The 21071-nt window shown below is 42.7% G+C and overlaps 1 protein-coding gene across 1 annotated transcript in view; it reads left to right on the plus strand.

Moving 5' to 3' along the window:
* The first annotated feature begins 6850 nt into the window (after window positions 1-6850).
* WC-7 (WC1 isolate CH149) overlaps window positions 6851-21071 on the plus strand; it is a 57055-nt gene continuing 42834 nt past the window's right edge. Inside the window, 2 exon segments of the mRNA NM_001281912.1 lie at window positions 6851-6923; window positions 16720-17049. Of these exon segments, the coding sequence (NP_001268841.1) occupies window positions 6851-6923; window positions 16720-17049 (403 nt within the window).

A 21071-nucleotide genomic window follows, 5' to 3' on the forward strand; every position in this document is an offset into this window, starting at 1 on the left:
GCTAGTGGAGGTGATGGAATTCCAGTTGAGCTATTTCAAATCCTGAAAGATGATGCTGTGAAATTGCTGCACTCAATATGCCAGCAAATTTGGAAAACTCAGCAGTGGCCACAGGACTGGAAATGGTCAGTTTTCTTTCCAGTCCTAAAGAAAGGCAATGCCAAAGGGTGCTCAAACTACCACACAATTACACTCATCTCACATGCTAGTAAAGTGATGCTTAAAATTCTCCAAGCCAGGCTTCAGCAGTATGTGAACCATGAAATTCGAGATGTTCAGGCTGGTTTTAGAAAAGGCAGAGGAACCAGAGATCAAATTGCTAACATCCGCTGGATCATCGAAAAAGCAAGAGAGTTCCAGAAAAACATCTATTTCTGCTTTATTAACTATGCCAAAGCCTTTGACTATGTGGATCACAATAAACTGTGGAAAATTCTGAAAGAGATGGGAATACCCGAACACCTGACCTGCCTCTTGAGAAACCTATATGCAGGTCAGGAAGCAACAGTTGGAACTGGACATGGAACAACAGACTGGTTCCAAATAGGAAAAGGAGTATGCCAAGGCTGTATATTGTTATCCTGCTTATTTAACTTACATGCAGAGTACATCATGAGAAACCCTGGGCTGGAAGAAGCACATGCTGGAATCAAGATTGCTGGAAGAAATATCAATAACCTCAGATATGCAGATGACACCACCCTTATGGCAAAAAGAAGAACTAAAAAAAAGAGGAACTAAAAAGCCTCTTGATGAAAGTGAAAGAGGAGAGTGAAAAAGTTGACTTAAAGCTCAACATTCAGAAAATGAAGATCATGGTATCTTGTCCCATCACTTCATGGCAAATAGATAAGGAAACAGTGGAAACAGTGTCATACTTTATTTTTTGGGGACTCCAAAATCACTGCATATGGTGATTGCAGCCATGAAATTAAAAGGCACTTACTCCTTGGAAGAAAATTTATGACCAGCCTGGATAGCATATTGAAAAGCAGAGACGTTACTTTGCCAACAAAGGTCTGTCTAGTCAAGGCTGTGTTTTTTCCAGTGGTCATGTATGGATGTGAGAGTTGGACCATGAAGAAAGCTGAATGCCAAAGAATTGATGCTTTTGAACTGTGGTGTTGGAGTAGACTCTTGAGAGTCCCTTGGACTGCAAGGAGATCCAACCAGTCCATTCTGAAGGAGATCAGCCCTGGGTGTTCTTTGGAAGGAATGATGCTGAAGGTGAAACTCCAGTACTTTGGCCACCTTATGCAAAGAGTTGACTCATTGGAAAAGACTCTGATGCTGGGAGGGATTGGGGGCAGGAGGAAAAGGGGAAGACAGAGGATGAGATGGCTGGATGGCATCACAGACTCGGTGGACGTGAGTTTGAGTGAACTCTGGGAGATGGTGATGGACAGGGAGGCCTGGCGTGCTGCAATTCATGGGGTCACAAAGAGTCAGACGTGACTGAGTGACTGAAATGAACTGAACTGAAGTGTGTTTGACCTGTGCCAAGGTGGATGCAGTAAAGACAACAGTGAAACTATGGTGTGAGTGGATAATCACAGTATTTGGCATGGGCTTCTAGTTGTTATCCCAATTGCAGATTGGATCTCCAGGATATTAATCCCATCAGAGCAGCTGGGCTGGAGGAAGATTTGTGTCTCCCCTGCCCTTCTCCCTTCCCCACTCAGTATCACTAACTGAAGGGTGAATGTTCAGCATTTGTTCGTGCATTGATTTCTTATCTGATATTTGCTAAGCTCTTTCTATGTGTCTTTACTTGACTTTATGGAGGCATTGAAGAACAAGACACAATACTTGCTCTCAAAAAACACCACTTTAGAGACAAAAAGAGAATTTTTACAGATTAAATAGACACAGCAGTAATTCTGAACTGGAAGAGTTAGAAAGCGTTCACAGAGGTGACAACTCTGTGCTTTTAAAAATAAAGGAAGTTATACATATTTTCTTTCTGTAGTGGGCTTGACAATGTGTCCTCTAGATTCAAATATGCATATATGTAATACTCACTATTTTTATAACTGATTTCATCTTGTGCAGTAGCAAGGGGTGTTTATATGGACTGAAAGTTCCATGAAGTTAATTAACATAGACTCTCCCATTTAAAATTTGTCCCCCAAGTTAGCTTGGATTTATGTTGATAATTATCTTGTCAAATCCAGTTCAAGCTCCCTGCTAAGACTGGTTTTCCTCTATTTCAGGAAGCATCTTCTTGTCTCTTCTCCCACAGATGGTGTCTGGGGTGGGAGGGCTTCTTCCTTTCCAACAGCAGCAGGGAAGGGCCCTTGGTCTGCTTGCTCACCACTTAGAATATGCTTGTCTTTAATTTAGTAGCTTTGATTTGCTCTGGTCTCTGGGTATTTGATGTTGCACTATGGAGGAATGAATGAGGCCAATTCAGTGCCATACTCTTTGTTTGATGTTGCCAGTCATATACTGTAAAGGGTTGAACAGAGATGATGGGTTGGACCTCAGTCAGCTCATGACCAGCTCATGACCAAGCTCATCACATGCCCTTGTGATGAAGTTGTCTTTAGTAAAGAAGCCTTTACAAATCTTGGTCCAGCCATGCAAGGAACACAGATGGTAAGGTGGGTCTCCAGTACTTTTGTGTAACAACTCAATTAATTGTTTTCTTTTAAAGTCATATAGTTCTTTTTTAATTCAAAAATATTTTGTATATTATTCCCTCTGATTGGTCCCAAAAATGTCCCTCTACCAAGGATATTTAATTATTAACTTTCCTAGCAAAGAGATTCAGAGAAGGCAATGGTACCTCGTTCCAGTACACTTGCCTGGAAAATCCCATGGACGGAGGAGCCTGGTGGACTGCAGTCCATGGGGTCGCTAAGAGTCGGACACTACTGAGCGACTTCCCTTTCACTTTTCACTTTCATGCATTGGAGAAGGAAATGGCAACCCACTCCAGTGTTCTTGCCTGGAGAATCCCAGGGACGGGGGAGCCTGGTGGGCTTCCGTCTATGGGGTTGCACAGAGTCGGACACGACTGAAGCTACTTAGCAGCAGCAGCAGCAGCAAAGAGATTACTGAACCTCTGAAACCTCCATATTTTCATGGTGAGTTGGGAATAATAATGCTACATATTGTATTGCTTTACAGTCCATAAGACTGAACAAACATTCTAAGTTAGAGAACAGGATTGTTCCTGCTCTTTACTTCTGCACTTCAAATTCAATACAGAAGCTGTTAAACTAAAATTTTTATAACAAAATTTCTTCCTGTTACAGTTATTTGTGGTTTGAGCTGAAAATATGCCAAATGATAAATATATAAACATCCGAACCACATGGCCATATCTGATTAAGACCAGAACAGGAGGCTTCATGGTGTTCACCTGTCAGTGTGCTGAGGTTTGTCTTCTTTATCTTCAGATACACAAAGACGCAGTGTTTATACATGTTTAGAACTGGCTCTCTCAGCACTGCTCTTGGAATGGGGCTAGCCTTGTTTCTGGTATTTCAATTTATTGCATTCATTGCAGAAAAGTGTAGAAGTTAACCAATACATAGCTTATACCATTTAATCATATTGAAATATCATTACAACAAGTGACACAACTTGCATTGTGCTGTTAAGTCCTCATATCAAGTTAAATTATATCTCAAAAGATTTCTTTTGATTGAAATGATTTGTGTAAAATATCTGGCTGACATTCATTCATTCAGGTATACAATAGACATCATTTAGGATTTTTAATTAACGGCATCGGGGATAAGGAGGTGAATTAGACACAGAACTTTACCAAGTCCATTTATAAAGTAAAATTAGCAAGTAAACAACTTAATTCATGAGGCTCACAGTTGATAAGGTAGAGGTTTATGAGCAGTAGAACCTCTCTCTGGGGCACAGAGAGAAGGGGTGATGTGTGGAAGACTCACAACTCTGGCCCCAATCACCGTCACAGCATGTGGTTCCTGGGAGAGCTCTGACAGCTCCAGTCAAGGCTCCAGGTAACAGAATTGAATTCCTGTTCTAGAGTCCTGGGATTCCTGGGATGGGATGGACAGAGGGGCCCTAATATTGCTTCTCTGCCAAGATGATGTACTACTGTTGACTAGTTATCTCTTACTAATGCCAACTCATTTAATTCTAACCAAAACTCTGTCATCTATACACAAGTATAACTCTTCTTTTACAGACAAAGCCACTATACAGAGAATGTAAGGATCCTGTTCAAGGTCACACACATGATATGTGGCTGAGCTCTGAGTCAGGCCAGGCAGACTGGTTCCTGAGCCTGATCTCCTGACCCCTGAAGTTCACATGGACACAGCTGGGTTAGTGTCCTCCCTAAAGCTTCCCTCCTTGAAATCTTGGATGAGATGGGACACTGAGATTTCCTTATGTGTCAGAGAAGATAAACCTTCATCAGAGGGTGAGTTGGTCCATGTTGACCTGCATCCCCAGCTCTGGGGTAGAGGGTGCTGCCTGGACACAGCCTGCCGGCCCTGGGTTAACCCCTCCTTCCAGCCCACTCCATCCTTATAGCAGGGTATGGAGTCCATAACAGTATTTCACTTGTGAGATCTCAATCCCGAGGTGAGACCATGTGTACCTGGTTCACTAAACACATCCCTGTGTCATCCTGTGGGAGGAATGACTGGACTCTAGGAAGCACGTCCTATGTTCTAGGTGTTTGTCTGGTGGTTTCTGGTGATGGTGCAGAGTCCATAACTGGGTAAGGAATGGTGACTCTGGGACCCAGGGGGAGTACAGCACTGACTGTAGTAACTGAGCAGATCCTGTTCCTACTCCAGTCCCTGAGTTTATATTCTGGTTTTGATATTTATAATCAGTTATTATCACTACTGTTTTAAGCATCCAGAGGAGATGGGGTTCATGTACAGATGGAGGCTTGGAAGTCAGAGGAACACAGGGCAAATAAGTGACTATTGTAAAATAATGGATTAATATTAGCATATTTAGAGGGAGAAAAGCATATGCTCAATTGACCTTTCTCCCTTTTCATTTACCTGAGTCTCAAGGACAGAGAAGCTGTGTCTGCTGACCAGGATGAGGTGTTCTTCTGGTGGGGATGTGACAAGGCTGTGGACTGGTCCACAGCTGCCCTCAGGTGTGGAAGGGGGAAGGCGTGAAGCCATTTCTGAGCTCTGGTGGGGACTCTGGGGCATGTGTGTCACAGGTGGGTCCTTCCCACATTTGTGCTGAAATGATGAGAGTCAGGGTGACGGGGCCTCAGGGTGGGTTTGTGTGGACCACAGAGGGGCATCACGGGAATCTTGAGCCTGAGGGAGTATGAGGAATGAAGGCAGTATGTTAGTGACCTTGAATTTCAATGGGGGAGCTCTATCTTGCATCACTTATGGCCGTCATCACTCCGTCTCTATACTCATCCCCGGGCTACTTTCTGGAGAGCATCTGGGAGCTTCTCTGATCAGTGGAAACAGAACAAGGCAGCAATGACCACATTGGACATCAGTCCCTTCTGCTTGGCTCTGTGCCCTCAATCTACCTGGGCTTCCATTCTTGCTGCCACCTTTCCTCTTAGACTAGAATGAATGAACCCTCTTCTGTTTTCTGCTTCACTTGCCTCTTCTTTGCCCCTTGCATGCAGCCACTGTGCAGCAGAATACTTTCTATTTATCCTTCTGTCTGGGGGCAGTTGTTTTAAATTATACTTTACATCTTTTTTAGTTATGGCTTATAATACAAGGGTGTTCTGAATCCTATAAAACCAAACTCTCAATATGCAAAGAGGGACAATGTGAAGTTTTTGTCTTTCTAAGTTATCTTTCTAAGTTATTTGTTTTCTTCTCTTAGATCCCCAAATCCTATTTTGGCAGGCTAGAGTTGAATGATAACTCCTACTTTCTCTTTGTTTCCTGTAACAGCAATCTCTTTCTCTCTTGAAGCATGTTTGTTGACTAGCTGAAAGGGATATTTCACATAAAATTAATGCAATAAAGGGAAAGGGACTTAGCATGTCTGAAAATCCCTTATAGAGCTTCCCAGGTGGCTCAGCAATAAAGAACCTGCCTGCCAATGCAGGAGATGCAGGAGATGTTGGTTCGATGCCTGCGTCGAGACAATCCCCTCAAGAAGGAAATGGCAACCCACTCCAGTATTCTTGCCTAGGAAATCCTGTGGACAGAGGAGCCTGGCGGGTTACAGTCCAGGGGTCACAAACAGTAGGACACAACTGAGCATACATGCACCTTTTTGGGACCCAGTCTCCAGATCATTCTGCGAGGAGAAGACCTGCAATCTCATCCACTCAACTTAATGGTTCCCTCCCCACCTTCTCCATGGTCACCTGTGAATTTCTGAAATCCTTGTCCTCATTTTCTGCTGGCCCGAGAAATGTTCTTGTGTTTGAAGCCTTCTTGTAGTACTCTGCTTGATCCTGAGCTCAGTGCTGGGGAAGATCAATGCTTGATACCACCAAAGTTATTCTCCATGGTCCAGTGAATTCCACAACCTGACCCTGCAAGATCTTACAGTTCTTGGGGATTGGCCAAGGTAATCAGAGGAAAGAATGGTACACATAGTTTTTGATGTGACTTTTCTACTCCAGCCCTGGTCAGGGGGCCCGGCTCTCAGGACCACGGAAGCAGGTTAAAGGACCGTGCTGCTCATATAAGGAGATGTTGAAGATTCAGAAGCTCATTGGTGTCTGAGCTGCAGAAAGTGGCAGATGCAGCCTTCGATAGTGCCTGAAATGGTGAGAGGTGTCGCTATTGGCTCCCAGGAGGGAGGGTGTAAGGGGTGGTCTATATAGATCCCGGTCGGCACCCTGACTCCTCCTCACAGGCTGATCCTGCAGCTGGGACTGTGACCTTGAGGACGTGGGATCAGGATGGCTCTGGGCAGACACGTCTCCCTGCGGGGACTCTGTGTCCTCCTCCTCGGCATCGTGGTGGGTGGTCAAGGTAAGAGCTGCCCCTCTGTCCTGGGTCCACACCAGGCAGTGCATGCCTTGGTGAAGGGAAAGGTGTCTGTAGCTGTGGAGCCGAGCCTCAGTGTTTTTGACCAAAAAGGAGCCACGCTGACTGTGAATACTTGTCTGTATCCTGTGGGGGGTCCACTGCCAGTTGTGGCAGATTTTACAGAGCAGTGAGGTTTGCTCTGGACTGAGCTGGGTCAGCCTGAGTCCCCTCCACTCCCTCAGGGAGCTTCTAGGGTCCCAGTGGCTCCCAGTGTGTGGAAGCTCCAGCGACTGACCTCAGCTGGAACTCTGGGCTGTTCCCACAGGCTCCACGTGCTTGGTGTGTGAGCACTGCCACTGGGTCCCCATGTTTCCTGTGTGTATGCTTCTGTAGGCTCTGTGTTTGTGTGTGGGAGGGTGAGGAGTGTGTGTGTGTGTGTGTGTGAGTGGGTGAGTGAGGAGTGTGTGAGGTTGTGTGTGTGTGGAGTGTGTGTGTGTGTGATTGTGAGGCATGTGTGAGGGTGTGTGAGGAGTGTGTGAGGGTATGTGAGGGTATGTGGGTGTGGAGTGTGTGTGAGAGTGTGTGTATGTGAGGAGTGAGTGAGGAATTTGTGTGTGTGTGTGTGGAGTCAGAGTGTATGAGGAGTTTGTTTGTATGTGTGTGTGTGAGGAGTGTGTGGATCCTGTCTCTGTGAAAGGAATGGAGCTGCTGAGCAGGGACTGAGTCCATTGGTCTGTGAAGCACAGGGTCCCACAGGGCTGGGTATCCTGGCCACTGCATGTAACCAGATCAGAGATAATGGTGCACCTGTCTGCCTCTTTCTGGCTCCTCTCTCCCCATCCCCCAGGCTCCCCTTTGCTTGTTGCCCTGTTTGCCCAGCACTGTGCTCTGTGAGAGGCTCTGCCTGCTTACCTCACTTGTCCCCACCAGGTGTCCATTACAGAGCAGAAGCCCACAGCCAGGAGAGGGGACCTCTTGTCTGTAGAGATCAGTTGATGTGCAGCCACAGGTGTCTAAGTTCCCTAGTCTCTGCCCTGGTCCCTGTGACATTTCCTATGTGGTGGGGCCCTGGGATGGTCCTTTCCCCTCCCAGGATCTGCTGTGACTCTGTAGGGAGCACTTTCTGCCTCATGCCCTCTCCTGTTCCTCCCTGGAGCTGGTTTCCCCTGAGTGAGAGGACGGCGGGCGTCAGGGCTGGGGCTGTGGAGAATCTCGTCTCCAGCCTGGAGAAAGCAGCTTTCTCAGATGTGGGTTCTGATCTGGCTGAGACTCCATGCAGCCCTGTCTTGTCTCAGAGCTCACTGTCATCCCCTAGACCTCAGCCTTGAGTCCACAGCTCACCTTGGGAAGTCCCCTCCCTCCTCATCTCTGCTCCTTGAGTGCTGGGCAGGTGCTGGCGAAATGTCTCCTTCTGAGGGCTCTGGAGGTCAGAGGTGGGTTTTGGTCACACAAGGGGGAGATGATGGGTGTTTTGATGCATGGCCCCCTCCTCTTACAAGAAAAATTGTAGGAAATTTCATCAGTTGTTTTTTAAGAAGCAAGAATATTTCACCAAAGCAAGCACTATTTTCATTTTCTTTGAAACAACACTATTCAGAGTTATCCTATAACATTTTATTCTTCTACTTCATGTTACAGTAGACTTGCTCCTTGTAGAATAATAGTCTTGGCCTTTCTGAGCACCTGATGATTTCTCACATGTTACAGGAATTTCCACCTTGAAATTCATGATGGGCATTGGCATAAAACTCTCTCTCAAATGCAATTGATGCCATTAGACACAAAAACATAGATCCTCAGGATTAGATAATCTGGCATATATTGTTTTGTATCCTGTTTTTACAATCCAGAATATATTTTGGGCATTTTTCTATATCATTAACTATTCTTTTACACACTAAAGCATTTTATTGTAGAATTAAAAAATACAGGCTATCACAGGGATAGTACTGAATGTTTTAACTGCCTCCAGCTATTTCACTATATGCAGAAATGCAATATGCTCACTTGACCATCTGTATTGAGCATTTAGTTGTTTTCAACATTTTTTGCTATTATGAAAATGTTACTCTGAACTTCCCTGTGTTTAAATGTAGGACCATCCATGACTGCTTCTCTTAATCATATTCTAAAGGTGAGGTTTCCAGGAATTCCCTGGTGGTCCAGTAACTAAGACTCCCTGCTCCTAGTGCAGGGTCCTAGATTCGATCCCTGGTCAGGGAACTAGATTCCACATGTGGCAACTGAGAGTTCGCATGCTGCAGCTAAAGATCCTGCATATGGCAACTAAGACCTAGGTGGTCAAATAAATAGATAAATAAACAAATATTTAAATGTTGGAAAAAAAAGTGGAGTTGCTGCTTTATAGGCTGAGTATCTCTAAGGCTTTAAGGCTTTGTACCTATACCTTTACGGTTTTTGGTACATAGAGATTAATGTTTGCCAGAAATAGCTGCACTGAACTTTAGTTCTACAAACGGTGAATGAGAATGTTAGTTTCCACATAGCTTCACCAACTTTGTCTTCTTATGAGTTTCTAAAATCTTAGCCAGTTTGGTAGGCAAATACTGGCATATATTAGCTAATTTAATCCTTCGTTTGTGAATTACTTTGCTCATTACATTTGTCCTTTTTACCTTGTGATGGCTATCGTTTTTGTCATGATTTGTATTGAAGCTCTTTATACTACTACTATCATCTACTGCAACAACCTACAGTGCACTTACTTATATGAACTCGTTTGAGCACACAACAGTCCAACAAGCAGAATATATTTTTTATCCACCAAACAGATCACTGAGGCAAAGCAAAGTCACTTGCCCAAGATGAGTCAGTTGTAAGACACAGAGGTAAGACTTGAAACCAGGCAGTTTGGGTGCAAGTCCCTGTCCTATTGAATTACATTATTTATAGACTGAACATGCTTCCTTCAGTTTACCATTTGATTTTTTTGGCTATACCAAACCAGACCAGGAAGCAAGCCTGTGGTACCTGCACTGGAAGTGCAGAGCCCTAATTGTTGGACCACCAGGGAAGTCCCTCACGGAAGTTTCTAATAATATTAATTGCCTGTTAAAATTTACCATTTTTGTTTCCACTTTCAGAGCCTTGTCAAGCATGTTCTTCCCCACTTCAAATTTAAATAAATTATTTTTATCTGTAATAATTTTATGAATATATTTAAATGTGTAAATACTAAATAATTGTGTAAGTTATTTTATATATGACATAATATTCTACCTAATTTTATTTTTTCCAATGTCATTCCTGAATTATTTCTTTTTCTTTTCTTTCTGATTTGAATGCCATAAATGTGCTAAATTATATCATTTCCATACCTTCTTTTCAGAATTTATCTAGACTTTCATTCCACAAATGTTTATTGATTTAAAGATCAGTTTGTGGGGCATTCAATCCATACCCTTTGCAATTCACCAGATGCTGAGGCCCTAATGATGGTGAATAAAGCTCCCTAGTCCATATTAACTGATAGTCTAGTGAAGCTGGACACTAAAACTAGAAATTATAGTAAACTCAGATAAGTGTCATCAGTGAGGACACCAGTAGGGTTTTTTGTTTTTTGTTTTTTTCCCAATGAGTTGGCTCTTCACATCAAGTGGCCAAGTATTGGAGCTTCAACTTCAGTATCAGTCCTTCCAATGAATATTCAGGGTTGATTTCCTTTAGGATTGACTGCTGGGATTTCCTGACAGGGCAAGGCACTCTCAAGAATCTTCTCCAACACCACAGTTCAAAAGCATCAAATCTTTGGTGCTGCTTCCCGGGTGGTGCTATTGGTAAAGGACCCGCCTGCCAATGCAGGAGACATAAGAGATGCAGTTTCAGTCCCTGGGTTGGGAAGGTCCTCTGGAGAAGGAAATGACAATCCACTCCAGTATTCTTGCCTGGGGAATCCCATGGATAGAGAAACCTGGCAGGCTGTGGTCCATAGGGTCACAAAGAGTTGGACACTACTGAAACGACTTAGCACGCATGCACGCAGCTTTCTTTATGGTTTAACTCTCACATCCATACTTGACCACAGGAAAAAACACAGCTTTGACTATATGGACTTTTGTTGGCAAAGTGATGTCTCTGTTTTTTAATACGCTGACTAGGTTTGTTATGACTTTTCTTCCAAAGAGCAAGTGTCTTTTAATTTTGTGGCTGCAGTCATTGTCCACAGGGATTTTGGAACCCAAGAAAATAAAATCTGTCACTACTTCCAATTTTTCCCCATTGGATTTAGTTCAGATGACCATTTCAAGTATTAAAAGCTGAGAAATATATTTCAAGCTCCCATTATTATTATTCCTATCTTTTTTTCCCTTGCATTTGCAAAAGTTTTTTTCTCTGTATATAGTTTTCTTATCTATTGTTTCCAGCTTTATTGGAAGGTAATCACCAAATAATAGGATGTAAGTGAAAGGTGTACAGTATGATGACTTGAAATACATATGTATATATTCTCCAGTGAAGACATACAGGTGTCCAAAAAAACACATGAAAAGATGCTGAACATCACTAATTAACAGAGAAATGCAAATCAAAAGTACAATGAGGCATCACTTCACAACAGTCAGAATTGGCTATCATCAAAAATTCTACAAATGATAAATGCTGGGGATGGTGTGGAAAAAAAGGGACTCAACCAAGAGCAGACTCATTGGAGATGCTGGGAAATATTGAAGACAAGAGGAGAAGGAGGTGGCAGAGGAGGAGATGGTTAGATAGCATCACCAACTCGATAAACATGAATTTGAGCAAGCTTCAGGAGATAGTGGAGGACAGGTGAGCCTGGAGTGTGTCAGTCCATGAATTTACAAAGAGTTAGACATGACTTAACAACTGAACAACAACAAATAACTGATTCACTTTGCTGTACAGAGGAAATAGGACATTGTAAAGCAACTATACTCCAATAAAAATTAATTTTAAAAAGATACAAATGAACTTATTTACAAAACAGAAGCAGACTTACAGATATCCAAAACAACTTATGGTTACACAAGGGGAAATGTTGGGTGTTGGGTAGAGGGATGAATCAGGAATTTGAAATTAACACCTTACTATATATATGATAAATAATTGACATGGACCTACTGTATAGCACAGGGAAGTCTAATCAGTATTCTGTGATAAGCTATAAGAGAAAAGAATCTAAAAATGAAAGTTTATATGTATTAAAATATATAACCAAGTCACTTTACTGTACACCTGAAACTAACACAACATTGTAAATCAACTATACTCCAAAATTAAAGTATTAAAAAAGAAATACATATATATTTTGAAACTATTAGCATAATTAAGTTAGTTAACACATTTATTACATCACATAGTTGCTGTGTGTATGTTATGAGACCTTTTAAGATTGACTTTATTCAATTCAGTTCAGTTCAGTCGCTCAGTCATGTCCAACTCTTTGCAACCCCATGAATCGCAGCACGCCAGGCCTCCCTGTCCATCACCAACTCCCGGAGTTCACCCAGACTCACATCCATCGAGTAAGTGATGCCATCCAGCCATCTCATCCTCTGTCGCCCCCTTCTCATCCTGCCCCCAAACCCTCCCAGCATCAGAGTCTTTTCCAATGAGTCAACTCTTTGCATGAGGTGGCCAAAGTACTGGAGTTTCAGCTTCAGCATCATTCCTTCCAAAGAAATCCCAGGGCTGATCTCCTTCGGAGTGGACTGGTTGGATCTCCTTGCAGTCCAAGGGACTTTCAAGAGTCTTCTCCAACACTACATTTCAAAAGCATCAATTCTTTGGCACTCAGCTTTCTTCACAGTCCAACTCTTACATCCATACATGACCACTGGAAAAACCATAGCCTTGACTAGATGGACCTTTGTTGGCAAAGTAATATATCTGCTTTTCAATATGCTATCTGCTGCTGCTGCTGCTAAGTCGTTTCAGTCGTGTCTGACTCTATGCAATCCCATAGATTGGACTATACAGCCCACCAGGCTCCCCCGTCCCTGAGATTCTCCAGGCTAGAACACTGGAGTGGGTTGCCATTTCCTTCTCCAATACATCAAAGTGAAAAGTGAAAGTGAAGTTGCTCAGTCGTGTCCAACTCTTAACGACCCCATGGACTGCAGCACACCAGGCTCCTCCGTCCATGAGATTTTCCAGGCAAGAGTACTGGAGTGGGGTGCCATTGCCTTCTCCAATATGCTATCTAGGTTGGTCATAACTGTTCTTCCAAGGAGTAAGCGTCTTTTAATTTCATGGCTGCAGTCACCATCTGCAGTGATTTGGGAGCCCCCCAAAATAAAGTCTGATACTGTTTCCACTGTTTCCCTATCTATTTCCCATGAAGTGATGGGACCAAATGCCATGATCTTCGTTTTTTAAATATTGAGTTTTAAGCCAACTTTTTCACTCTCCTCTTTCATCTTCATCAAGAGGCTTTTTAGTTCCTCTTCACTTTCTGCCATAAGGGTGATGTCATCTGCATATCTGAGGTTATTGATATTCCTCCTCGCAATCTTGATTCCAGCTTGTGCTTCTTCCACCCAGCGTTTCTCATGATGTACTCTGCATATAAGTTAAATAAGCACGGTGCAATATACAGCCTTGATGTACTCCTTTTCCTATTTGGAACCAGTCTGTTGTTCCATGTCCAGTTCTAACTGTTGCTTCCTGACTTTATTAATAATGATCAAATATACAATCCAGTATTGTCAACTAAGATCATGACAACTGGTTCCATCATTTCTTGGCAAAAAGACAGGGGAAAAGTGGAAACAGTGACAGATTTTATTTTCTTGGGCTCCAAAATCACTGTAGATGGTGACTGAAGCTATGAAATCAAAAGATGTTTGCTCCTTGGAAGAAAAGCTATGGCAAATCTAGACAACATATTAAAACACAGAGAGATCACTTTACCAACAAAGGTCTCTATAATAAAATCTATGGCTTTTCCAGTAGTCATGTATGGTTGTGAGAGATGGACCATAAAGAAAGTTGAGCACTGAAGAAGTGATGCTTTCAAACTGTGGTGCTGGAGAATACTCTTGAGAGTCCCTTGGACAGCAAGGAGATCAAATCTGTCAATCCTAAAGGATATCAACCCGAATATTCATTGGAAGACCGATGCTGAAGCTCCAATACTTTGGCCACCTGATATGAAGAGCCAATTCACTGGAAAAGACCCTGATGTTGGGAAAGCCTGAGAGCAGGAGAAGAAAGGAGTGACAGAGGATGAGATAGTTGGACGGCATCACCAACTCAATGGACATGAGTTTGAACAAACTCCAGGAAATAGTGAAGGACAGGGAAGCCTGATGTGCTGAAGTTCATGGGCTTGCAGAGAGTAGGACATGACTTGGTGACTAAATAACAACAATTGTCAACTACAGTCACATGTACATTCCATCCCCAGGGCTTATCTATGTTCTAAGTAGAAGTTTGTACCACCATCATCCTTTCCTCTCACTCCCACCCCTACCCAGGAAACCACCAATTTACTCTCCTTATTTATGATTTTTTTTTTTTTTAGATTTCACATATAAATGAGATCAAACAGTATTTGTTTTTCTCTGTCTTACTTCTTTCACTTAGCATAATGCCTTCCTACATTAATTATGTGTTGCTGTGCTACAAATTACTGCAAAGCTTGGCATCTTAGCCCTCGTGATTAGAGCCCATGCTCAGCAACAAGAGAAGCCACTGGCTTGAGAGGCTCATGCACCACAATGAAGAGTAGCCTCTACTCTGTAACTAGAGAAAGTCTGTGAGTGGCAACAAAAACCCAGCACAGCCAAAAATAAATAAACAAAACAAAACAACAGCTTAAAGCAGCAAACATCTAGCACCTCATTTCCATGGGCTAGGAATCGGCAAGGATTACCAGGGTCCTCTGACTTGTGTTGTCTCACTGGTTCAATCATCTGAAGGTTCAACGAGGGGTGGGTACCACTCAAACCCACCTGGTTGTTGGCAGCATTCAGACTCTAGGAGACTGTTTAACTGAGAGCCTCAGTCTCTTGCTGGCTGTTGCCAAGAGGCCTTCCTTCATTCCTTGTCATGAGGGTTTCTCCATACACAGCTCACAATGTGGCAGCTGGCTTCATTAGAGCAAGAGAGAGAGTAAGTTCAGTTCAGTTCAGTCGCTCAGTCGTGTCCAATTCTTTGAGACCGCATGAATTGCACCATGCCACACCTCCCTGTCCATCACCAACTCCCAGAGTCTACCCAAACCCATGTCCATCAAGTCAGTGATGCCATCCAGCCATCTCATCCTGTCGTCCCCTTCCTCTCATACCCCAAATCCTTCCCAGTGTTAGGGTCTCTTCAGATGAGTCAACTCTTTGCATGAGGTGGTCAAAGTATTGGAGTTTCAGCTTCAACATCAGTCCTTCCAATGAACACCCAGGACTGATCTCCTTTAGGATGGACTGGTTGGATCTTCTTGCAGTCCAAGGGACTCTCAAGAGTCTTCTCCAGCACAACAGTTCAAAAGCATCAGGTCTATAGATTACTTTGAGCAGTACAGACATTTTAGCAATATTAATTCTAAATTAATTAGACCTTTGTTGGCAAAGTAACGTCTCTGCTTTTAAATATGCCATCTAGGTTGGTCATAACTGTCTTTCCAAGGAGCAGACATCTTTTAATTTCATGGCTTCAATCACCATCTGCAGTGGTTTTAGAGCCCCCCCAAAATAAAGTCTGACACTTTCCACTGTTTCCCCATCTATTTGCCATGAAGTGATGGGACCAGATGCCATGATCTTAGTTTTCTGAATGTTCTGAATGTTGAGCTTTAAGTCAACTTTTTCACTGTCCTCTTTCACTTTCATCAAGAGGCTTTTTAGTTCCTCTTCACTTTCTGCCATAAGGGTGGTGTTGTCTGCATATCTGAGGTTATTGATATTTCTCCCGGCAAATTTGATTCCACCTTGTGCTTCTTCCAGCCCAGTGTTTCTCATGATGTACTCTGCATATAAGTTAAATAAGCAGGGTGACAATATACAGCCTTGACGTACTCCTTTTCCTATTTGAAACCAGTCTGTTGTTCCATGTTGAGTTCTAACTGTTGCTTCCTGACCTGCATACATGTTTCTCAAGAGACAGGTCAGATGGTCTGGTGTTCCCATCTCTTTAACAATTTTCCACAGTTTATTGTGAGCCACACGGTCAAAGGCTTTGGCATAGTCAATAAAGCAGAAATAAAAGAGAAAGAGATAGGTCACCAAAGGAAAACCAGAGTCATCTTGAAACCTAATCTCTTAAGTGACATCTCATCACTTTTGCCAAATTCCATTTGTTATGTACGTGTTACTAGATACATTCAAGTGTGGGGATTACACAAGGATATGAACACCAGGTGACAGGAACGATCAGGACACTGTAGAACCTGTTGCCTGAGCCCTCTATTCCTGAGCTGGAAGAGATGCTCCCTATGGACAGGGAAGGAGAGGGAGGATTCCTCCCTGGATCCCGGGCCATGAGCTGTAACTGAGACAGGGATGCTGGGCCCTAGGAGCCTTGGGCGCATCTACAGGGAGGGCAGCATCCAGAGTCTCTGGAGGCCTGTCCTCGGTGGTGTCCCTGGAGCTGGTTCTACAGGCTCCTGAGAAACACCTGGTGCCTCCCTTCCTGCTCCAGGTTCAGTGATGGCACATTGGGGGCTTTGAGCTGGCCATGGTGGGAATATTTATACCATAAAAGTCATCGAATGCAGGGATTTTTTTTCCCTCAGAGAGATTTTTTTTTTTAATACTTACCAGCACACCACTGCACTTTCTCTTAAAATCTCTCCTCTGTTCTGTGTCTGTCTCTCTTGCAGTTTTGGAGCTGAGGCTGAAGGACGGAGCCCACCGCTGTGAGGGGAGAGTGGAAATGAAGTACAAAGGAGAATGGGGCACAGTGTATACTGAGTACTGGCTCATAGAATCTATAGAAGTGGTGTGCAGACGACTGGAATGTGGAGTTGCCATTGATGCTCCCAGAGGGTCTTATTTTGGACCAAGACTTGGCCCCATTTGGTTTTTATATGTTTCTTGTGAGAGTAGAGAGGTTGAATCAACTTTGAGTCTCTCTGAGTGTGTTCATATTGATTTTAAAAACTATAATGACACCTTCTCTCATGACCAGGATATTGGAGCAGTCTGCTCAGGTAAGGCCTGTCTGATCTGGGAGGGGTTCCCAGTAGGAAACACCTCTGTCTCATTCACAGAATGACCATGGGGAAACCAGATCATATGCTTTAGAGCACCCTTCGGGGAAGACTCTGGTCACACTTGATTCTTAGAGCATTAGGTTCTCAAAGTGATTAAGGGTTTGCTTGGCCCTGCACAGTAAAAACTTCAGACTTGTGGACAGCTGGACTCTTCAGATCTCTGTGATGTGTCACAAGAGGCGGGGAGGTGACGTCAAATTCCTAATGTAGGTAGTTGAGTCTTTCAAAATGGTCAGCCATCTGGTGGGTGAGACAGGGGGAGACCTGAGAATATTTGCAGTACATTTCTAGCAGCTCATGGCTAATCAGCTCTTTTGGGGAAGATCACCAGAAAAGTGACTTTTCCAGTCTCACCCTCAGAAGATCTTTGATGATACTAGTTGAGATCCCTAAGAAAAGAATTACTTTCATTTTAAGCTACTTTATTGAGGTATGACTGACATACAAAAAGCTGTATATATTTAATGAATACAACTTAGAACTTTGGGAGGTAAGTGTACATCTGTGAAATCATTACCATGATCTATGCAAAAACATATTCATCACTGCAAATGTTTTCTTCTGTTATTATTATTATTAAAAATAATTAGTTTCAAGGGGCATTTGAGTTTCAGATAGGAATTTTTTGTTTTAAGAAAATTTGTTTTCTGGCATTTCAAGTAACATTTCTATTGTCACCATGCCCTAATCATGGTTTCAACTGCAGATAAACTTGTGGAAACACTACATGGTTTTCCACCTTATTTTGATAAATCAGCATCTGAGTAAAAATGCAGTGTGTGGTGCTGTGAGTTTATGTGATGTTGGAGCTCCTAATGTTACTGTTTTGAGAAAATCAATGTTTCAATATTAATTTCAGTTAGGATACACTTAAAAATTAATAGGGTGCTATGGCATTTTAAACTTGATTATGGTTTTTACTCCCTAACGCTGCTCTAATTTAGACTTTCACATGTTTATGAACTGTTTCAGTTTTTTTGTACTAATCTCTTTGCCAGTTTCTTCCCTCTGGTCAATCCCTTCTATATTTTCAGAAACATGTCTTAGTGAAGGCAGGTCAAAGTGGTGACACAGGAGAAGTAAGAAGAGAATAGCATGTCTGTTCCAATTCTCTAATTGAAATTGAAGTTTTTTTTTCAGTTTTAGGAAAGTGGTGTGAAAGAGAATTTCACCCTCTTTATGAGATTGTTGAAAGTGAAGTACTGTTTTAAGGATAAATCCAGAGTGGAAATCATTTCTGAGCTCTGTGGAAGAGCTGACATTGGAGGACTGCAATTTTCTTAATGGGAAGTTTTTAAGAAACTTCAGTTTTTTTCAGATTTTCCATTTTTTGTGCTTTCAAATATTGGTAGTTGTATTTTCAAGGAAAGACATGGCAAGGACCTAACAGACATGCTGCTGCTGCTGCTGCTAAGTCGCTTCAGTCGTGTCCAACTCTGTGCGACCCCATAGATGGCAGCCCACCAGGTTCCCCGATCCCTGGGATTCTCCAGGCAAGAACTCTGGAGTGGGTTGCCATTTCCTTCTCCAATACATGAAAGTGAAAAGTGAAAGTGAAGTCACTCAGTCATGTCCAACTCTTCGAGACCCCATGGACTGCAGCCTACCAGGCTCCTCCGTCCATGGGATTTTCCAGGCAAGGGTACTGGAGTGGGGTGCCATCGCCTTCTCCACTAACAGACGTAAAAGAGATCAAAAAGAGTCAGCAGGAATACACAGAAGAACTACACAAGAAAGGTCTTATTGACCCAGATAACAATGATGATGTGGTGACTCACCTAGAGCCAGATATCCTGGAGTCTGAAGTCAAGTGGGCCTTACTACTACTACTAGTAAGTCACTTCAGTCGTGTCTGACTCTGTGCAACCCATAGACGGCAGCCCATCGGGCTCCCCCGTCCCTGGGATTCTCCAGGCAAAAACACTGGAGCGGGTTGCCATTTCCTTCTCCAATGCATAAAAGTGAAAAGTGAAAGTGAAGTTGCTCAGTCGTGTCTGACTCTTAGCGACCCCATGGATTGCAGCCTACCAGGCTCCTCCGTCCATGGGATTTGCCAGGCAAGTATATTGGAGTGGGGTGCCATTGCCTTCTCCGAAGTGGGCCTTAGGAAGCATTAAGATGAAAAAAGCTAGTGAAGGTGATGGAATTCCAGCTGAACTAGTTCAAATCCTAAAAGATGATGCTGTTAGAGTGCTGCACTCAATATGCCAGCAAATTTGGAAAACTCAGCAATGGAGTTCCACAGGACTGGAAAAGATCAGGTTGTTTTAATTTCAATCCCAAAGATGGACAATGCCAAAGAAAGTTTAAAGTTCCACACAACTGCACTCATTTCATATGCTAGCAAGGTAGTGCTCAAAATCCCTCAAGCTAGGCTTCAACTGTACATGAACTGAGAACTTCCAGATGTACACGCTGGATTTAGAAAAGGAAGAGGAACCAGAGATCAGATTGCCAACGTCTGTTGGATCATAGAAAAAGCAATTTAATTCCAGAAAAAAAATCTACTTCTGCTTTATTGTCTATGGTAAATCTTTTGATGTTGTGTGCATCACAACAAACTGTAGAAAATTCTTAAAAAGGTGGGAATATCAGACTACCGTACCTGTCAAGAAGTAGCAGTTAGAACAAAACATGGAACAATGGACTGGTTCAACACAGGAAAAGGAGTATGACAAGGCTGTATGTTGTCACCCTGCTTATTTAATTTATATGCAGAGTACATCATGTGAGATGCTGGACTGGATGAAGCACAAGCTGGAATCAAGATTTTCAGGAGAAATATCAACAACCTCAGATATGCAGATGTTATTGCTCTAGTGACAGAAAGTGAAGAGGAACTAAAGAACCTCTTGATGAAGGTGAAAGGAGAGTGAGAAAGCTGACTTAAAACACAACATTCAAAAACTAAGATCAGTCTATGGTCACATCACCCTGAACATGCCCGATATTGTTAAAAACTAAGATCATGGCATCCAGTCCCATCACTTCATGGCAAATGTGCAGTGCTAAGTCACTTCAGTTGTGTCCAACTCTGTGCAACCGTATGGACTGTAGCCTGCCAGGCTCATCTGTTCATGGGATTTTCCAGGCAAGAATACTGAAGTGGGTTTCCATTTCCTCCTCCAGGGAATCTTCCCAGGATGGAAGGTAATCGAACCCACATCTCTTATGTCTACCTGCATTGGTAGGAAGGTTCTTTACCACTAGCATCACTTGGGAAACAAATATATGGGGGAGAAATGGAAATGGTGGCAGATTTTATTTTCTTGGGCTCCAAAAGCACTGCAGACGGTGACTTCAACCATGAAATTAAAAGATGCTTACTCCTTGGAAGAAAAGCTATGATAAACCTAGACAGAAGTGGTGCTGGGAAATCTGGTCAACCACTTGTAAAAGAATGAAACTAGACCACTTTCTAACACCATACACAAAAATAAACTCAAAATGGATTAAAGATCTAAACGTAAGACCAGAAACTATAAAACTCCTAGAGGAGAACATAGGCAAAACACTCTCCGACATACATCACAGCAGGATCCTCTATGACCCACCTCCCAGAATATTGGAAATAAAAGCAAAAATAAACAAATAGGACCTAATTAACCTTAAAAGCTTCTGCACATCAAAGGAAACTATTAGCAAGGTGAAAAGACAGCCTTCAGAATGGGAGAAAATAATAGCAAATGAAGCAACTGACAAACAACTAATCTCAAAAATATACAAGCAACTCCTACAGCTCAACTCCAGAAAAATAAACGACCCAATCAAAAAATGGGCCAAAGAACTAAATAGACATTTCTCCAAAGAAGACATACAGATGGCTAACAAACACGTGAAAAGATGCTCAACATCACTCATTATCAAAGAAATGCAAATCAAAACCACTATGAGGTACCATTTCACACCAGTCAGAATGGCTGCGATCCAAAAGTCTACAAATAATAAATGCTGGAGAG

The sequence above is a fragment of the Bos taurus genome, chromosome 5, assembly GCF_002263795.3.
Source record: "Bos taurus isolate L1 Dominette 01449 registration number 42190680 breed Hereford chromosome 5, ARS-UCD2.0, whole genome shotgun sequence".
NCBI classification, from domain to species: domain Eukaryota; kingdom Metazoa; phylum Chordata; class Mammalia; order Artiodactyla; family Bovidae; genus Bos; species Bos taurus.